The 20,631-nt window shown below is 42.4% G+C and overlaps 2 protein-coding genes across 4 annotated transcripts in view; one reads left to right on the forward strand and one right to left on the reverse strand.

Moving 5' to 3' along the window:
- The window catches only part of tecrb (trans-2,3-enoyl-CoA reductase b), an 83,301-nt gene extending 68,225 nt beyond the window's left edge, over nucleotides 1-15,076 (reverse strand). The window contains exon 1 of the mRNA XM_073069246.1: nucleotides 14,980-15,076. Coding sequence (XP_072925347.1) covers nucleotides 14,980-14,994 — 15 coding nt within the window. The 5' untranslated portion in view covers nucleotides 14,995-15,076. The remainder of the gene's footprint in view (nucleotides 1-14,979) is intronic.
- nxnl1 (nucleoredoxin like 1) overlaps nucleotides 1-20,631 on the forward strand; it is a 47,362-nt gene that overhangs the window by 6,649 nt on the left and 20,082 nt on the right. For 2 of the 3 annotated variants that reach the window (XR_012101809.1, XR_012101810.1), the window contains one exon: nucleotides 3,356-5,760. The exons of the other annotated variant lie outside the window; for it this stretch is intronic. The gene's annotated coding sequence lies outside the window, so the exon portion shown is untranslated. Of the gene's footprint in view, nucleotides 1-3,355; nucleotides 5,761-20,631 lie in introns of those variants that run through there. 3 annotated transcript variants of the gene reach the window in all.

A 20,631-nucleotide genomic window follows, 5' to 3' on the forward strand; every position in this document is an offset into this window, starting at 1 on the left:
TCCCTTGTTGATTCCAGTCTAGTCCGGAATCTCCACTTCGCCCGAGAGATGGCTTTCCATAGATCATACCTGTACCAGCATTCTTGATCTCCAGACTTAAGTGCATCTGATCTGACTCTCAGCAGGTTCCAGATTTCATTGTTCATCAGGGCTTCTGATTGGGAAAACCCTGAACGATTTTGTAGAGACACACTCATCCACAGCTGTTTTATTAAAGTCTGTAATGATCTGCTGTAGTCACTCAGGTTTTCAGATGAATTCTTGAACATGGCCCAGTCCACTGACTCTAGGTAATCCTGAAAGCTTTTCTTAGCCTCTCGCGACCACCCCTTGGTTGTCTTGATCTCTGCAGCCTTGCTCTTTAGGCTCTGTCTGTATGCAAGTGGCAGGAGTACAGCCAAGTGATCTGACTTACCAAAATGCAATCTCAGGAAGGAACGATAGGCATTCCTTGTTGTAGTGTAGTGGTGGTCTAATGTGCTGGGACCTCTGGTGCAATGGGTTATGTGCTAGTGATACTGTAATTAGGCAGTGTTTTCTTCAAACAGGCCTGGTTAAAGTCGCTGACTATAATTTGAAATGTGTCAGGATGGGCCGTTTCCTGTTTACAGACGGCATCATGCAGTTTCGCGAGTGCTTGCTTATAATTATCCATAATCCTGGTGATAATCCAAGGGCTTGTCTCAGTATTGGAAGCACTGTCATTTCAATGACATATTAAACTAAGGTTCTGTCTATCTTCTTGCATATACGTAAAAGACCCAGTTTAAAATAATGAATCCACATTTCATCATCAGGGTTTCTAATGGTTGATTTAATTTTCAGAAGCAATATTTTTTCAGTGAATTTGTAAAAATAATTAAGTATTTTCATTATCAATGAGGATGTTCTGATCAATGCAATACCCCCACCTGGTGGCACATTGAAGAACAGCACCAATGATACAGTCTGCATCAAAACGACATTTTAATTTCCTACTAACTAGAGGATTCAGTGTGTCCTCTCAGCATTGCACTGGAGCACCAGGGTGAATTACATACTCAAGTCTCTGGAATGGAGCTTGAACCATTACAAAAATGTGATCCTTTTAAGCACAGCTGATATCTGATACTCCATAAAAAGATCCCAAATGATTGAAGGCTTAAGTGCAAATTTTTATAGCTTATCGTAACTCAGTTACTCAGCTGTAGATTAGGTGTGTGGCCTGAAATATAGATGTGTTAACCTTTGGACACTCAACACTGTGCAATTATTTAATACATGCCCTGACACTGCAGTAACAGTGTTGTGCTTAAATAATCATAGCACAGAAATGTGCCACACCAACATTAACCACACTAATCCTGTGTTAACTCCTTCCTGATGAAGGGTCTCAGTCGGAAATGTCAACCGTTTCCTCTGTTCCATAGATGCTGCATGCCCTGCAGAGTTCCTCCAGCATTTTGCATGTGTTGCTTGACTCCATGTTTTATTTACCCCACATTCTCATCAACAGGTAAGATGGGGGTGACTGGGCAGGCAAGGACTTTAATTGTTGCTGTGTGAGATACTGAGAGATCTTATAGAAGTGTATAAAATCGGGGGGATCTAGATATAGTGAATACAATGTTTTATGCAGGGTTGGGACATCAAGAACTAAGGGCACAAGTTTAAGATGAGAGGGGAGAGATTTAATAAGGACCTGAGAGACAATTTTTTCCCAACACATATGTTGTGAAATCTGTTGTCTTTGTGGCAGTAGTATAATGCAATAAATAATAGAGAAAAAAACTGAATTACAGTAAATTATATAAAAATATAGTAAAATTAAATAAATAGAGCAGAAATAAAATAGAAAAGTAATGAGGTAGTGGTTATGGGTTCAATGTCCATTCAAAAATCAGATGGCAGAGGGGAAGAAACTGTTCCTGAATCATTGAGTATGTCCCTTCAGGCTTCTGTACCTCCTTCCTGATGGTAGCAATGAGAACAGGGCATGGCCTGGGCGATGGGGGTCCTTAATGATGGATAACACCTCTTTGGAAAAATTACTTCTTGAAGATGTCCTGGATCTTACAGAAGCTAGTGCCCATGATGGAGCGAAGTTTACAACTCTTTGTAGCTTATTTTGATCCTGTGCAATAGCACCTCTCCCCTCCCCCACACTCCCATACCAGCGATGTAGCCAGTTAGAATGCTCTCCATGGTATATCCACAGAAATCTGTGAGTGTCTTCGGTGACACACCAAATCTCCTCTAACTCCCCATAAATTACAGCCATTGTCATGCCTACTTTGTAGCCGCATCGATGGTGGGCCCAGAATAGATCCTCAGAACTGTTGACACCCAGGAACTTGAAATTGCTCACTCTCTCCATTTCTGATCTCTCCCAGGGGACTGGTGTATGTTCCCTGTTCTTACCCTTTCTGAAGTCCACAATCAATTCTTTGGTCTTACTGATGTTGAGTTCAAGGTTGTTGCTACAACACCACTGAACTAGCTGATACTTAGAGGGATATAGGTCAAATATGGCATCCTGGTCATCATGGATTAGTTGGGTTGACGAGACTGCTTCCAGGAGATCTACAACTACCCCACCCTTCCCTATTCTATCACACATAAAGGGCAATTTAACCTACCAACCCATACATCCTTGGGATCTGAAGCACCCAGGGGAAAGTCACACAATCACAGATGAAAGCATTCAAACTCCACACAGACAGCACCTGAGGTCAGGATTGAACCTGGGTCACTGGAGCAGAGAGGCAGCACTGTGCCACTGTTAAAATAGTTTAAATTGTTATGCTACTGTATGCACTGTGGTTCTGGGTATGCACAAGTGCTGACTCTGGTATCATTTCCCAACGTTGACCATCACTGAGGGGTTGAGCTGATACAAATGGAGTAGCTGACTAGGCCACTCAAAGGGCCAACAAATCAATCAGATCAGTGGGAGTCTAGAGCAAATAACGGGCAGATAAAGAACAGAATGTCATAATTCAACAGCTTTATGGCCTTATCTAGTGATTATCTGCTTTTTACTTTATTCTTACAGTGAGACTGGGGACCCATTGATGTGTTGGAATCCTGATTTACACAACTAAATTAGGCATGTAGCCACCTAGGGCAACGATTCAAAAGCTCTAAGAAAATTGCAGATAGTTAAATCCTAATCAAATTTCTGAATTGCTGTTTCAATATAGCAGAGGGATTTATGACAGCTTTTTCAAAGACCAGTTCAATTAGCTCCAGTCCTGCATCTTTCCCATTCTAGTTTCGTACCCTTGCAAGTACTGCATTCATCCAAAAGTTTGACTGTCCTATTTGGGACCATCTTTCATTGATTCAATCGTGTTTATTGATTATTTGTTTACAGATTCAGCACGGTATAGGCCCTTCAGGCACTCCGAGCCACACCGCCCAACAATTCCAATTTAACCTCAACCTAATCATGGGACAATTTCCAATCACCAATGAGCCTCCCTGGTATGTCTCTGGACTGTGGGAGGAACTAAAGGACCCACACACACCACGGGGAGAAGGTACAGACTCCTTACAGAGAACGCCAGGACTGAACTCTGAACTGCAACACGCCAAGCTGCAACCACTGTGCCAGCCAGCCGGTGGTGTAGTGGCACCAGCACCAGATTTTGCTGCAAATAGTCCCGGGTTTGAAACTCACTGCACGCTTTCCATCTCTGCTGGGTTAGCAACTCAGCTTCGTAAAAAAAAACAGACAAGTGCTATGGAAATTGCAAAAAAAAAGCACCACCCAATGTGCCACAGGGCACAAAAAAGGAATAACGAAACCTCTACACTACTGTGGCGTTTCTTGTACTTACTGTCAATGCCCACAAAAAAATGAATCTTAGGGTTGTATATGGTAAGATACATATACTTTGATAATAAATTCACTTTGAAGCAGGAGGTAAACTAACCCCTCAAGCTTGCCTCACCATTCAACATGATGGGCGCCATGGTAGCATAACAGTTAGCATGATGGTACTACAGCTCAGGGTGCTCCTTTCACGCTTTCCACCTACGCTGGGTTTGGTGTTGAGCTAGCATTCTGGAGTTTAGATTTCAATTCCAGCACCATCTGTAAGGATGTATGTCCTCCACATAGAATGCATGGGTTTTCCCCGTGTGGTCCCGTTTCCTCCCTCAGTCCAAAGACATATTGGGTAGGTTAATTAGTCATTATAAATTGTCTCGTGATTAAATTAGGGTTAATCAGTATTGTCGGGGCAGCATGGCTAGAAGGACCAGAAGGGCGTACTCTGCACCGTATCGCTAAAATAAAAAATAAAAGTAAAATTATCTTACTCCAGCTCCACTTCTGTGCCAATTCCCTGTAGCACCCAATTCCTCGAACCTTCAAATATTTATCTATCTCTACCTTAAATTTCTCTAACGATCAGGCCCCCACCACTTTTGGGGGTGGAAAATTCCAGAGATTCACTATCCTCAGTATGCCAGCTGATGCAGTAGTGGCATCAACACTGGACTTCGAGGCAAGTGGTCCCGGGTTTGAATCCGACCAGTTCCTTGCACGCTTTCCATCCATGCTGGGTTGAGTGTCAAGCTAGCAACCCAGCCTCGTAAATAAAAACACACAAAGTGCTAAAGAAATGGCAAGGTTGCCAGCAATAATCCACAAGGCATGCAGAGGAATAACAATAACTACCCTCAGAAGAAATTACTACATGTTTGTTTTAAATGGCCAACCCCTTATTTTGTAACTATGTCTCCTTGCTTGTGACTCCTCCATTAGTAAAAGCTTCTCAAAATCTACCGTCAAATCCCCATTAGGACCTTCTATGTTTGAAATGTCACCTTTCGTTCTTCTAACCTCCAAAAATACCAACCCAAACTGCCCAATTTTTCTTAATAGGATAATCTGACTGGTTTGTCCAACATTTTAAATCTGTGGCTGCTTATTTGTTTGTAATTTATTTTGAAATTTAGATACTTCTATTGAAAGTGTGCAGCAAGTTATTGATAGTTCAAATGGCAAGAAATACGACTAAAAACATCATAAAAACCGTTTTCTAACATAAATTGTGATAAATTATTCACCACAAACAGTGAGGGGCAAGTGATGGCGAGACGAGTTCAGGGGATGAGCTGAGCTTGTGTATTGCAGAATCAATGCAGACGGAGTGAGCCATTCGGAGAGGAGAAGTCGGGGCTGGGGCAGAGGAGATTTAATGTCTGTACAACTGGTTTGGGTGCGAGGCTGAATCACTCTGGGTGCCGAGAGGAGAAGTCAGAGCCAGGGCGGAGGAGTTCTGATGCTGATACAACTGGCCCAGCTGTGAGGCTGAATGGCTCTGGAAGCCAAGAGGAGAAGTTGGGGCCAGGGCAGAGGAGATTTAATGTCCGTACAACTGGCTCAGGTGTGAGGCTGGATCACTCCAGGCAGTGTGGTCTAGGCCCGAGCTCTTCACAGCGGCTGGGCTGGGTCCTAGTGTGAGGTACGATCACTGTTTAGACAATTTTAATGCCAGCCTAGATCAGAGGCAAGAGTCGACTTTGCTCACTCTCCACGATGGTCACTCCTTTTTCCATAGTGCTGAGGCTATGCTGTGCTCTGTGGCTACTAATAGGCTTTTGGCCTACTCTGGGGTTCAGACCTGAGGGCTCAATTTAGTCCGGAATGTTGCTCGCTTCAATGGTTTGCATGATTTGCATTTTCTCCCCCTTTCTCTTGCACATCAGGTGTTGGTCTTTTATTTTTATTTTTTTACTGGGTTCTTTCAGGTTTCTGCTTTGTGACTGTAAACAAACAAATCTCAGGGTTGAATAATTTATACTTTCTTTGACAATAAATGTACTTTGAATCCTGTATGAAATCTTTTCAGGGTAAAAGCAATCAAATACACCTTGTTTAGTCAAAAGTTCGACTTAAATCTGATTTTCATTAACTACACCTGCACCTCCTCTGAAGCCTGCCAAAGCATGATGAACAATTCCAGTGGGGCATATCCCCAGGGCTTTATATAGGTTGCTGCACTCCGGATACTAAAAGATCTACACCAATTCCAAAATGGTGATACAGTAGGCTGAAAATGCTGGAATCCGAAGCAAAAAAAACACTGCTGTAGGAATTCCGTGGATCAGGGAACATCTGCGGAGCAAACTGGATAGTTCGCTCTTCAAGCGGACACTCCTTCATCGAGACTGACAGCCCTGTAGAAGTGTCTTGAACCAAAACACATCTAGAGATGATGCCCACCACCCTCCCCCCACACCCCCAAGTTCCTCCAGCAGGGTGATTTTTACTCTAAATTTAAAATAGTGCCAGTTAGCCTACCTTCCTTGCTCTTCCTACCAAGCGATGTGTTACCTACCTCATCAGTCAACTGAGTAGTGTGACTAACTGGGGTCGACAGGGTAGTGGAGAAAGCACACTTGTTCATAAATATCTTTCTGTCCACATAGTTTCCTGAACCTGTTTTTGTGACTTTGGGTATTTTTTTCCGAAGTAATGGCTTGTTTGTCCATCGTGCCATCCCAGAGATCACATGTTTGCAGTGAGGGATGGAGAGGATGGTTTTGGATGCTATGGCCATCATAATGTGGGGGCGGGCTCGATAAGCCAATTGATCCTTCCTTGGCCATCATATCATCAAGTTCTTAGCTTCACCCTGCCACTTCAACTACCTTGTCAATTCACCCTCTCACATTTAACCCTCTCATGTTAGATGTCTAATCTGTCAAAATAATATTCAGAGACTGATCTTGTAACCAGTAGTGGTAACAGCTTCCAAGTTTGATTTCTTTTGTTTTAATACTTAATCTCTCCCTGCTCCTTGCCAAACTGCTTCTGACATTCCTGAAATTTCCGAGGTAAATATTGTTCTTTCCAAGGAAACTTCTTGACACTTTCTGGAAACTTCCATGTGTTTTAAATTAGGAGCAAAGGCATTGTCCACTTTCAGCACAATTTAAAGTCTACAAGCACACTTGGAAGATAAACACAATAATCAAATCCAAAAAACTAAGGCTGTCTCATGGTTCCTTTCCAAAGCTGTCAATCAGCCCTATATCAGATTCAGAATAATTATGGTATAGGGAGCCATTCAGCCCATCAAGCCCATACATTTCCCGGCAAGTTTCTACTCTAGTTCCTACTGAAATATTTAATCATCATCATTTCCATTATTCTTAAGAAAAAAGTGCTTCAGTTCATTACCACTTACTCTACCATGGACCCAGAACACCACCTACACAATCAAGAGATCTCATCAACACCTCTGCTTTCTGATGAAGCTGAAGAGAGCTGGACTATGCATGTCTATACTCATGCTCCCAAGTCCCCGACAGATGTGCAGTATAGAGCATCCTTACAAAGTGCATCACTGCATGGTACGGAAACTGCACTGCAGTGAACAAGAAGGCTTTACAATGGGTAGTCCCACTCCCAGCAGGAAGGTGGTTATGGAACATCCACACCAGCACCACTACACTCAAAAACAGTTATTTTCTTCAAACAGTAAGGCTGATTAGCACCTCCACCTACTAACCCACCCCACCACACTCCGTATCATTACTGCTACTTTATCATTTCTTGTCAATCACCTTATGTACAGACACTCCTGTACCTAGTCAACACGAGTGAAACTGCAGATGCTGGAAATAAATAAAAACACAAAATGCTGGCAGAACTCAGCAGGCCAGACAGCATCTATGGGAGGAGGTAGTGACAACATTTCGGGCCAAAACCCATTTTGACTAGTCATACCCTAATCTATTTGACTCTTTCCACGGTTCCATCAACTTCCATTCATCTACTCACTCATTGAAAGCTATAGCTAATCTTTCAACCTTCATGGCTTTGGGATGACGAAGGAAATCAGACGACCCAAGAGAAATCCACGCAGTCACACTGGGAATATGCTTACTCCACATCGATGGGTCCGGACGTTAGGATCGAACCCTGGTTACTAGAGCTATGTGGTTACAGATTTTCCAGCTGCAGCTGTCACCTTGACCATCCTCCCTTCACTCCAGCCCAATCCCTCTGCTGCTGGAAATTTAACTGATACTGCGATAAACCAAAGCATCTCACCGCACTCTGTATGCAGAAGTGTTTCTTGACTACAATCCTGATGCTGTTCTTTTGAATTATATCCTTTCCTCCAGAAAGCCAACAGAGTTAAGCATTACATCATAAAGCAGTGGCCCTGAGAGAACGATTGGAATGCAACTACCGGTACTTTTCCCACATAAATTATAATGTAAAATCTCATAATAATCAGATTCAAGACAGGCTTTACGGGGCCAGAGCTTGTAAATATAATGTCTTGTACCATTGTATGGAGCAGCTCCCTGCACATTCCTGATCATTTACTAAAAATTTAATGTCAGCCATTACTCAGTTGGCAACACATCCATCCAGAGATGCAGATGTGTGAAAATCAACAAAAGTAGTGAGAAAGGTTTTATGCAACCGGTTGTTACAGTCTAGATTGCATGACCAGAAAGTGTGGTAGAAGTTGAAACAAAAGTGGGATTAGATAAATATTTGAAATAGAAATATCTGCAAAACTAATTGGGTAACTTTTTCTAAAGGTGGCACAGGCACAAACTTGTGTGATTATCAGATGTAGATACAACACCATAAGATCAGAAGACAGAGGAGCAGAATTAGGCCATTCAGCCCATTGAATCTGCTCCGCCATTCCAACATAATTTATTTTTCCTCTCAAACCCAATTGCTTCCATTTCCCCATAACATCTGACACCCTGACTAATCCAGAACCTATCAGCTTTAAATATATTCAATGACTTGGCATCCACACTGTCTGTGGCAAGGAATTCCACAGATTCATAAACTTCTGATTAAAATAATCCCTCCTCGTCTCTGTATTAAAGGGATGTCCCTCTATTCCAAGGCTGGGCCTTCTGGTCCGAGACTTTCCTACAAAAGGAAACATCCTCTTCACATGCACCCTATCTATGCCTTTCAATATTCAGTATGTTTCAATGAGATCCCCCCTCATTCTTTTAAACTCCAGCGAGTACAGGCCCAGAGCATCAAGCACTCCTCTTATATTAACCCCTCCATTCCTGTAATCATTCTCGCAAATGAACCTCTCCAGTGCCAGCACATCTTTTCTTAGATAAGGGGCCCAAAACAGCTCAAAATACTCCAAATGCGGACTGAGACCAAAGAAACTAATGGTTTCTTGGAGAAGGGAACCAGAGTCATGAGCCAGTACCCACCAGAGAATCAGAAGTGGAGAGGATCAGTAACTTTAAATTCCTGGGTGTCACTATCTCAGAGGACGCGTCCTGGACACATCATATAAATGTAATTGCAAAGAAAACACAACAGCATCTCTACTTTCTTAGGAATCTGTTGAGATTCAGCATGACACCAAAAACCTTGACAAACTTCCATAGATGTGTGGTAAAAGTGTGCCAACTGGCTGCATTACAGCCTGGTATAGGAACACCAATGCCTTTGAGCGGAAATTCCCACAAAAGGTAGTGCATTTGGCCCAGTACATCATGGATAAAACCCTCCCAACCATTGAGCACATCTATGTGAAACAATGCTGTAGAAAAGCAATGTCCCTCATTTAAGATCCTCACCACCCAGACCAAGCTCTTGTCTCGCTGCTGCCATCAGGTAGAAGGTACAAGTGCCTCAGGAGTCATACCACCACGTTCAAGAACAGTTACTATCCCTCAGTCATCAGGTTCTTGAACAAAAGAGGATAACTACACACATCTACTCATCTATTGAGATGGTCCTGCCACCAATTACCTCACGTTAAGGACTCTTTTATCTTGTTAGATTAGATTAGATTCAACTTTATTGTCATTGTGCCGAGTACAGATACAAAGCCATGAAATGCAAATAGCATCCAACCAGAAGTGCAAAAGAACAGTGTTAGTTTACAAAATAACTGCGAATAAAAAGTGTTAAGGCATACAAATATAAAAGTACTGAGACAGTACAATATGGGTGCAATATTGCTTAGCGCTGTGATGTGAGGTTCAGCAGGGTCACAACCTCAGAGAAGAAGCTCTTCCTGAGCCTGCTGGTGCGGGAGCGGAGGCTCCTGTAGTGTCTACCGGATGGGAGAGCAAAAAGTCCATGGTTAGGGTGAGATGCATCCTTCATAGCATCCTTGGCAGCGTTTATGATAAATGTTCTCAATGGTGGGCAATTGGGTGCTGATAATCCGCTGGGCAGTTTTCACTATCTGCTAGTGCTTTGCAGTCCGATATGGGACAATTGCCATACCACACTGAGATGCAGTTGGTGAGTATGCTCTCAATGGTACAGCGGTAAAAGTCCGTCAGTATCCTGGGACAGAGGCGAGCTTTCTTGATGCTCTTGAGCGCGTTATTTCACGCTCTCATTATTTATATTTGCAGTTGCAGTTTGTTGTCTTCTATGCTCTTGCTCTTTCCAGTGATCCTGTTTACAGTTATTATTCAAGTCAATTAAAATGTTGCCCACAATGTAAGCTGAAAAGTTTTCTATCTTGTCCAGGCAGATTTGCTGAGTGTGTGTGCAGAAAGAGATCCTCAGGGTTGTATGTGGTGACACATATGTGTTCTGATAATAATTTTTACTTTGAACTTTAATCAATGTCGTATAAAGCCTCAACATTACATCCTTGCTTTTATAATCTGGACCTGCAAATGAATGCTACCATTGCATTTGCCACCATCTCAACCTGCAAGTTAACCTTTAGCAAATCCTGCACATGGACTACATGTCCATTTGCACCTCTAATTTCTGAATTTTATTCCCATTTAGAAAATAGCCTAGCCTTTATTCCTTTTAGCAAAGTGCAAGACCATACACTTCCCAACAGTATATTCCACCTGTCACTCCTTTGCCCATTCTCCCAGTGAGGAAACTGCTCCATGCCCAGCATTTACTAATTGAACAGCAAAACATCTTCACCAAGGCTACCTCAGACTCCATTAAAGTCAGGTTTCCACAGTGCCTCAGTAATTAAGATGAGCTTTCTACCAGTGTCAATTGAATGTTCCTATTAGTGGGCACTATCACGAAGTAATTAAAGGTTTCAAAGGTGGAATACCTACAGCATAGTAGTAGAAATCTTAACCAAGGCATGAAAGAAATAAACAATGTTTCAGGTCAAGATGGTTTTACCCATCATCTACCAGTTTGCACTCCTTACCATCACCCCACATTCTTATTTTGGTTTCTGTTCCCTCCTTTCTCAGTCCTGATGAAGGGTCTCAACCCAAAATATTGACTATTTATTCCCCTCCATTAGGTGTGTTGACTACATTATATCATTTAATTCTCACAAGAGAATAAGAGCAGGAGCAGACCATTCAGCCCCTCAAGTCTGCCCCACCATTCAATATGATTGTAGATGATATGCTTCAGGCCTCAGCTCCTCCCTTGTGCCAGATCCATAGAACACTAAATTCCCTGATCTTTCAAAAATTTTACCTACCGCCTCCTCAAATACCGATAATGATCTAGCCTCCACAGCTCACAGGAGGGCAGAAAATTCCAGAGAACCCTCAATGATCCACTACACAAGCCACAAATTAATTTTGAATATTATACATCTTCTTGGAGTACAAAATTAAAGTACAACAAAACAAAACAATGTTACTTTTTGATAAGGTTGGATGAGGGAGGAGAAGTTGTCAATGACCACAGAGAGAAAGCCAGGGGAGGAAAGAACGAAGGAGGTCTGTGACAGGATGCTAAAATTAAAATACAGAAAGAATTATGGTACATGATAAAACAAACATAATGTTTTTGGTGATTGCATCCTCCAAATCTTCATTTTCATTGCAACATTCAAGATGATTGTTGATACCTTCAAGTTCTTCATAATACCTAACTTGACAAAGTAGTGAAATTGTTTCATTTTCACTCCTGGCTGTCCCTGGCATCTCCAAGTGTGAATGCTTGAAACCACAGTGAACAACAGTTCTGAATTGTCTTGCTGCATATTTCTCACTAACAATCAGTGATGAAAGCCCTGGTTTTTTTTTAAAAGCACAAGCACATGCAACTGATGTCATCTAAAAACTATTCACTCTGAGCACAGCGTAGTGTCTAAAGACTATTGATGCTAATTAGAAACAGTTTAGCAACAGCCTCCTGTCCCAATTAAGCTGCATCTCACTGACAAAGCTACATTCAGCTTCTTATATTGTCCTAATGATGCCCAATGTAAGCTCAAGCAATAGCACTGCATCCATGGTCTGCGCACATTAACCCTCAGGATTCAACAGTGAGTTTAATCATTCCACGGAACAAACCCAGTTATTTCTCTACAGATGCAGCTGCATACTACTTCTCTTTCAAACTGTTTCTGTACTCAATGACCATTTTACCTCCTGTACCTAAGAAAGTTCCCACTGAGTGTCTATTTGTGGTCTTCAGCTGCTGTAACCCATTCACTTCAAGGCTCAATGTGTTGTGCATTCAGAGTTGCGCACCACTATTATAACGTGCGGTTATCTGAGTTACTGGCGCCTTCCTGTCAGCTTGAACCATTCTCTGATCTCTCTCATTAACAAAGCATTTCACCAACAGAACTGCTTATTGGATGTTTTTTCTCACACCATCCTCTGTAAGCTCTAGAGGCTGTTGTGTGTTTAAAGCCCATGAGGACAGCAGTTTCTGAGATACTCAAACCACCCTCTCTGCCATTAACAATCATTCCACAGTCAAAAAAATTTCTTCCCCATTCTGATGTTTGGGCTGAACAACAACTGAATCTCTTGACAGTGAGCTCAGACTGGATTTGCATTGGCTGTGATCAGTTAGTTAAGACTTGAATTTCATCCAGAGCAGACCTCTAACCCCAGGCATCAGTATGAAAGATATACCAATAAAACTGGAAGAACAGAATGTATTTCATATAGAAACAAGACAACAATAGTTGAGAAAGCACAGCAACGCTAGTTTTCCCTCAGGACGCTGAAGAAAGCTGGTCTACCTGAACAGATAGACCTGGTGACCTTTTACCGCTGCACCATAGAGAGCATCTTAACATACTGCATCTCTGTGTGGTAGCTCACTTGTATAGCAGCTGATAGGAAAGCACTTCAGCGGGTTGTCTCTAGCACACAGAAGATCATTGGAGCTCCCAGCCCTGGAGGACACCTACAGCTCACACTGCCTAAGGAAAGCTACAAGCATTTGTAAGGACAATACACACCCATGCAATCATCTGTTTGAACTTCTTCCATCTGGCAGACATTATAAGATTGTCTATGCCCGCACTTCCAGACTGAAAAATAGCTTTTTCCCCAGAGCTATAATTGCTCTGAACCAATCGATCAAGCATCATCCATAAATTAGTTATATTGCTACTTTTAATACTGGTTTTATGGCTATCATGCATCTGAGTTGCGCTTTTGTACTGCCGGACATTGCTTGTACTGGCTGGTTACTTGATTTTATTTATTGTTTATTTATTTTATTTGTTGTTTCATAGCATTGAGTACGAGAAATGCAAACTCATTTTCACTGCATGACAAATTGTACTATGCAATGACAATAAAGATATTTCAATTTCAATGAAAGTACATTAAAGTTAGTTGCAGGAGTCAGTGGACCTGGTAGATTATGATCATCTTACTGTCAGAATGGGGAAGAGTTCCATTTTAGAGGTCATTCACCCAAGAAATTAACTGTCATTTCAAAGTCAAGCTCAGAACTGCATGTACTTCCAACACTACTTTTTTCCCCATTATAAATCAAGCATTTGTAGATAGTAACACACACAAAAATTCAGCATCTATGGAAATGAATAAACTGATCAACCTTTTGCACCAAGACCCTTCATGATTTGAAAGGGAGAAGACACAGAAAAAAAAAGTGGAGGGTGGGGAAGGAGGGCTAGATAGGTGGTGATGGCTGAAGACCAAAAGGTAAAGCATGGAGAAGGAGGAATCTGATAGGAGAGAAGAATGGACCATAGGAGAAAGGAAAGAAAGAGGGGCACAAGGGGGAGTTGTTAGGCAGGTAAGAAGAGGTAAGAGACTAGAGAGGAGAATGGAAGAGGGGAAGGAGGTAGGGGAAAATACTGTAAAGATAAACGGATATTTGTGCCATCAGGTTGGAGGCTACCTCCAGAGAACATGAGGTGTTGCACCTCCACCCTGAGAGTGGCCTCATTGTAACAAAAGTGGAGGCCATCGACTGACATGTCAGAACGGGAATGGTGAGGGAAATGAAACTATTTTGCTACCAGGAAATTCCACTTTTGGCTGATGGCGCAGAGGTGCTCGAAAAAGCAGTCCCCCGATTTACTTCGGGTCTCAACAACGTAGCACAGCCACACTGGGAACACCAGATACAACTGACGTCCCCAACAGTTTCGGAGGTGTAGTGTTGCCCCATCTGGAAGGCCTGTTTGGGGGCCCTGAATGGAGGAAATGAATGGGCAGGTGTAATGTAGCATTTCTGCCGCTTGTAGGGAAACGTGCCAGGTGGGATATCAGTGGGAAGGGACAGACAGGCACGGAATTCACGAAAGGAGCGATCTTTGCGGAAAGCAGAGAGTGGTGGGGAGAGGTAAGGGGCTGTTTGGTGGTAGGATCCCGTTGCAACAGTGTACACAAGAAATGAATAGACAACTGCAGTGCCTGGTTCTGCTGCAAGAACAAGTAGGGTCAAACTACTGCCTTTGAATGACTACAGACTACATAAACGTAAGGTTCGTTTCAAATGACCATGAAGTAAATTTTTTTGGTAGAATGAGAATCGCCAACATCTCTATCAGACACTGGACTGTTATCATTCGGGCGTGCAAGACACATGCGCAGTATCGGTAAAGTATGAACTACGCATGCGTAAACACGTTGCCAGGCAAACAGCGCGTGCGCCTGCACGGCATAAAGAGCTTTCAGGCGGCAGCTTTAACCACGCTTTACAATAACACGTCCATCTCACAACACGGACAACGTTCGCCCGCTGTCACCATCCAACTGCCCTTGCACAGGGATGACGCCTGGCCTCTACCTCACCTCATAATGTTTCATGGCGCCGGTAACGAACCACTTCCTCAAGCTCCAACCCACCGAACGACCTTCGGCTTCTAGATCAATCACGTGACAGCACAGGGCTCGGCTTCCGTTTCTAGTCTATCGACCAATCGCTGCGCTCACTTAATTCCGATTCACCAATCACAGTCCAAAATTCCGATTTTCCTTCTCAGCCAATAGATCCCTCGGAAAAGTACATCCAGGAGACCAATCGATAGGGAAGACGGCCTGTCCTTTCAGCCAATCAGAATATCCTAAATTTTAACGGTAAGAAGGAGTATTTATTGCTGGCGCCTCTATCAACAAGAACAGCAAGTGAAGTGGGGGTACCACCACCTTCAGAATCAGAATCAGGTTTATTATAACTGGCATGTGTCGTGAAATTTGTTAATTTAGCAGCAGTTCAATGCAATACATAATCTAGCAGAGAAAAATAATAATGATGAATAAACAAGTAAATCAATTATGTATATTGAATAAACTTTTTTAAAAGGTGCAAAAACAGAAATACTGTACATTGAAAAGTGAGGTAGTGTCCAAAGAATCGGATAACGGAGGGAGTGGGGGGGAAGAAGCTGTTCCTGAATCGCTGAGTGTGTGCCTTCAGGCTTCTGTACTTCCTACCTGATGGTAACAGTGAGAAAAGGGCATGCCCTGGGTGCTGGAGGTCTTTAAGAATGGACGCTGCCTTTCTGAGATACCGCTCCCTGAAGATGTCCTGGATGCCAGTACCAAAGATGGAGCTGACTAAATTTACGACCCTCTGAAACTTTTTCTGTCCCGTGCAGTAGTTCCCCCATACCAGACAGTGATGCAGCCTGTCAGAATGCTCTCGCTCTCCACGGTACATTTATAAAAGTTTTTGAGTGTTCTTGCTGACATATCAAACCTCTTCAATCTCCTAATGAAGTATGGTCACTGCCTTGCCTTCTTTCTAGCTGTATCGATCTGTTGGGACCAGGTTAGATCCTCAGAGATCTTGACACCCAGGAACCTGAAACTGCTCATTCTCTCCATTTCTGATCCCTCTTTGAGGATTTGTATGTGTCCCTTCATCTACCCTTTCGGAAGTCCACAATCAGCTCTTTCGTCTTACTGACGTTGAGTGCCAGGTTGTTGCAGCAACACCACTGGTTGGCATATCTCACTCCTGTAAACCCTCTCTTCACCATCTGAGATTCCACCAACAATGGTTGTATCATTAGCAAATTTACAGATGGTATTTGAGCTATGCCTAACCACAAGTCATGGGTATAGAGAGAGTGGGATAAGCACATACCCCTGAGGTGCACCAGGTTCCCTATCCAGTAGCACTTGCATCCATTGTGATGAAATGCTTTGATGGCAGCAGTGAGAAGAAAGCGTGAGCTGGGTGGTGGGGGTGGGGGGGGGGGGTCCAGATGATGGATGCTGCTTTCCTACAACAACGCTGGAAAGGTTGGTCATGAAGCATTTTAACTCCTACCTGAAGAGTGACTTGGATCCGCTGGAATTTGCCTACCATCACAAAATGTCAACATCAGATGCCATTTCATTGGCACTTCTCTCAGCTCTGGGACATCAAAGATTTGACATGATATCAAAACCTTTGACAAATTTCTATAGATTTTAGCCTCTTTGTGGTGGGGAGTGTTTTGACTGGCTGCATCACAGCCTGTTATGGAAAAACCAAAGCCCTTGAATAGAAAATCCTGCAAAAAAGTAGTGGGTACAGCCCAGTCAATTGAGGTAAAGTCCTCCCCATCACTGAGTACATCTACATGGAGTATTGTGGCAAGAAAACAGCATCCATCATCAGGGATCCCCACTACCCAGGTCATGCTCTCCTCTCGCTACTGCCATCAGGAAGAAGGTACAGGAGCCTTAGGACTCACACCACAGGTTCAGGAGCAGTTATTACACTTCAACCATTAATCAGGCTCTTGAACCAGATGGGATAACAGTTAACGTTTCGGGCTAAGACCCTTCATCATATTAAAACAGTTTTTGGATGTGCACTTGAGTAGCTGTGACCTGCACATGGTGCTGGAATGTAGGGTCAGACTGGGTAGGTCCTCTTTAACAGGCACAGACATGATAGGTTGAATGGCCTCTTGTCGAAGGTGCTACAAAAGCTTTAAAACAAAATAACTTGCCATTGGGTCATAGAGTGCTATTAGTGCAGATGAGCAAATGTGTTGCCAAAGATTAGATTTGAAGCCATGTCAATGAAAAAAAGAGACCAGTTAAGAGAGCATTGCCAATGTCATTTCAGGATGAAAGTGCATGCTTGAGATTTTCATCAGCTAAGTCTATGCAAAAGTCATAGAAATGGCCAAGATATGAGATGAAATACATTGACTGATGTAAGACACCAAAGCTACAAAGACTTGTTTCATTTCAGACAGTGGCTACTATAAACTCACGTTTAGCACTATTCATTGTAACATACTAATTTTTAACTCTTGCACTGTAGTACTGCCACACAACAAATGTCATGACATAATAAACTGGATTCTGAAAACATTTAACTTCTTGGCCAGAAAACAGTTTGTAATGAGGAATCAAGCCAGTGGCTTTAGATAATATAAATATAGTACAGAAATTAATGCTATAATAGCATGAGTATACATGTATAGAAGCAGAAGAAAGCCGTAGACTTTGAGCATGCTCATCCATTCAGTAAGATCATGGTTCATACCTCTCTCTAACATTTTCCAGCCAGTCCTCTCGGACTTGTAATGACAAACACTCCAGCCATCTGATCCTTGAATACACTCCATGACTGAGAATCCACAGCACTCTGGGATGGAGAATTAGGTAATGCTGTTACTTGTAAAAGGTTTTGTAAGTCCATTATAAATGCCAGAAAGAGATGACGCTGGGAAATATGTCCATAACATAACTTTATTGATAGAAACAAGAATGAAGTTTTGTCTTTAACAAACAGGTACAGGTCCTATTTATAAAATGATATGACCTGTTATTGAATGAATGAATTCTAATCCTTGCAGGTTAACATGACTATAAACACATTGCTGCCATACAAGAGCAGCACCCAAAACTATTGCTCCTCTCTCTGAGACTCAAGGCTCCATCCTTGGTCATGGCTTCCAAGCCAGTGTGACCTTGCAGACGGAGACCTGGATATTGCGCAACACCAACAGTCAACCGCTCTTGTCCTTCAGTGTCCAAGGTGGTAACAACCCACCATCAAGCCACGTGCTTATTCAAATTTAAGGCTAGGTCAAGCAACCCACTGACTAATATTCTGCAATCTCATTTCCAGGTCATAAACCACAGGAAAAACTCTAAAATAGATCGATTAACACCCCTACTTGTGGTGTCTACCTGTCAATATTTTTCCTTCAATTCTATGAGCTTTAAATTTAGCTGCAATCTCTTCGCAGAGTATCAATTGCGTTCTGGAAATTAATCTAAATAGCATCCATAAGCAGTTGCCTGTCCAATACTTTAATAATGAATCCATTTTGTCGAAGGTAACCTAGCCTTTAAAAGTCCACACTCTCCCTGTTCCAATGAACATTTTTGAAGCATTCAATGTCTGTTTCTCATTAAAATATCTAGGCACGTGTAGAGAACAAATGTTAGATTTACAGATCTATAATTCCCCAATTTCCTAAATACCAATGTGACTTTGTGTGAAATTCTAATCCAAAAAAGGTTCCCTAAAGCTTGGAAATTTATACATGGAATATTCTCACCTGCTTCCTCTGAAACTCTTGGCTGGAAATTATCTAGTCTTGGAATTTGTACCTTCTGACTAAAGTCACAGAGTCAGACAGCAGAGAAACAGGAGCTTCAGTTAACCATGTCCATGCTAACCATTTACACTGATTCAATATGCTAGCACCAGATCTGTGGCTTTCTATGTCTTGGCTCAGCAGGATACTTCCTAAATAAGAGAGTACCAGTCTTCATCGCCCTCTTAAGCAGTGACTTCCAGATTCCAACCATTGTATGGGTGAAAAAAGTTCTTACTTAGATCCTATCAAAATGTCTTGCTCCTCTAGTCCTCTCCTTCTTGACACCTTTGCAATGATGAAAAGTTTCTCATCATCTGATCTGTCTATGCAACTCATAATTTTGTTTAACTCAATAAGGTCCCACCTCTCCCAGCTCATATTTCTCTACAAGGCAAACAAACTTAGCCTCTTCAGTCTCCCCTCATAGCTGAAACACTCCATCCCCAGAACATTCTTGCAAAATTCATCTGCACCAGCTTAAGTGCAATTTTAAGACCATAAGTCATAGGAACAGAATTAGGCCAATTGGCCCATCAGGTCTGCTCTACCATCCCATCATGGCTGATTTATTATCCCTCTCAACCTCACTCTCCTGCCTTTTTACCCGTAACCTTTAACACCCTTACTAATCAAAAACCTATCAATCTCCTTTTTAAAAATACCCAATGCCTTGGTCTCCACAGCCGTCAGTACCAACGAATTCCACAGATTCACCAACATCTGGCTAAAGAAATTCCTCCTCATAGAACACTACAGCACCAAACGCGGCCCTTCGGCCATCTAGTGTGCTTAATCCCATCATTCTGCACCCTGATCATAACTCTCCTGACCCCCACCATCCATGTACCAATCCAAACTTCTCTTAAACATCGAAAGTGATGCCACATCCTCCACTTGTACTGGCAGCTCATTCCAAACTCCCACAACCCTCTGAGTGGAGATGGTCCCCTTCAAGTTCCCCGTAAACATTTCACCTTTCAGCCTTAACCCATGACCTCTAATTCTAGTCTCATCCTACCTCAATGGAAAAAAATCTGCTTGTATTTGCCCTACCTATACTCCTCAATTTTGTATACCCCTATCAAATCTCTCCTCAATCTTCTACATTCTAGGGAATGAAGTCCTAACCTATTCAACCTTTTTCCTATAACTTACATCCTCAAGTCCCAGCAACATCGTTGCAAATTTTCTCTGCACTCTTTCAATCTTATTTACATGTTTCCCATAGGGAGGTGACAAAAACTGCACACAGCACTTCAAATTAGGCCTCACCAACATCTTATATAATTTCAACATAATACCTCAACTCCTGTACTCAATACATTGATTCATGAAGGTCAATGTGCCAAAAGATTTCTTTACAACTCTATCTACCTGTGACACCACTTTCAAGGAATTATGTGTCTGTGTATCCAAATCTCTCTGTTCTACAGCACTCCTCAGCACCCTACTGTTCATCGTTTAAGACAGAGTCACAGAGAAGTACAGCACAACACAGGCCCATTGGCCCATCTAATCTATGCTGAAACCATTTAAACTGCCTATTCCCATAGCCCTCCATTCCCCTATCATCCATGCACTTATCCAAACTTCCCTTAAGGTTGACATTGAGCCAGCTTGCACCACTTCTGCTGCAGCTCATTCCACACTCTCATGACCCTCTGAGTGAATATGTTTCCCCTCGTGTTTCTCCTTAAACTTTTCACCGTTCATCTTTAACCCATGACCTCTGGTTGTAGTCCCACGCATCATCAGTGGAAAAGCCTGCTTGCATTTCCTCTATCTACAGTATACCTTTCATAGTTTTGTACATCTTGTATTTTGTATCTTAAATGGGTTTTTTGCATCTGTATTTACTAAGGAAACTGGCATGGAGTCAATAGAAATA

This window comes from Hemitrygon akajei, chromosome 16 (genome assembly GCF_048418815.1).
Source record: "Hemitrygon akajei chromosome 16, sHemAka1.3, whole genome shotgun sequence".
NCBI classification, from domain to species: domain Eukaryota; kingdom Metazoa; phylum Chordata; class Chondrichthyes; order Myliobatiformes; family Dasyatidae; genus Hemitrygon; species Hemitrygon akajei.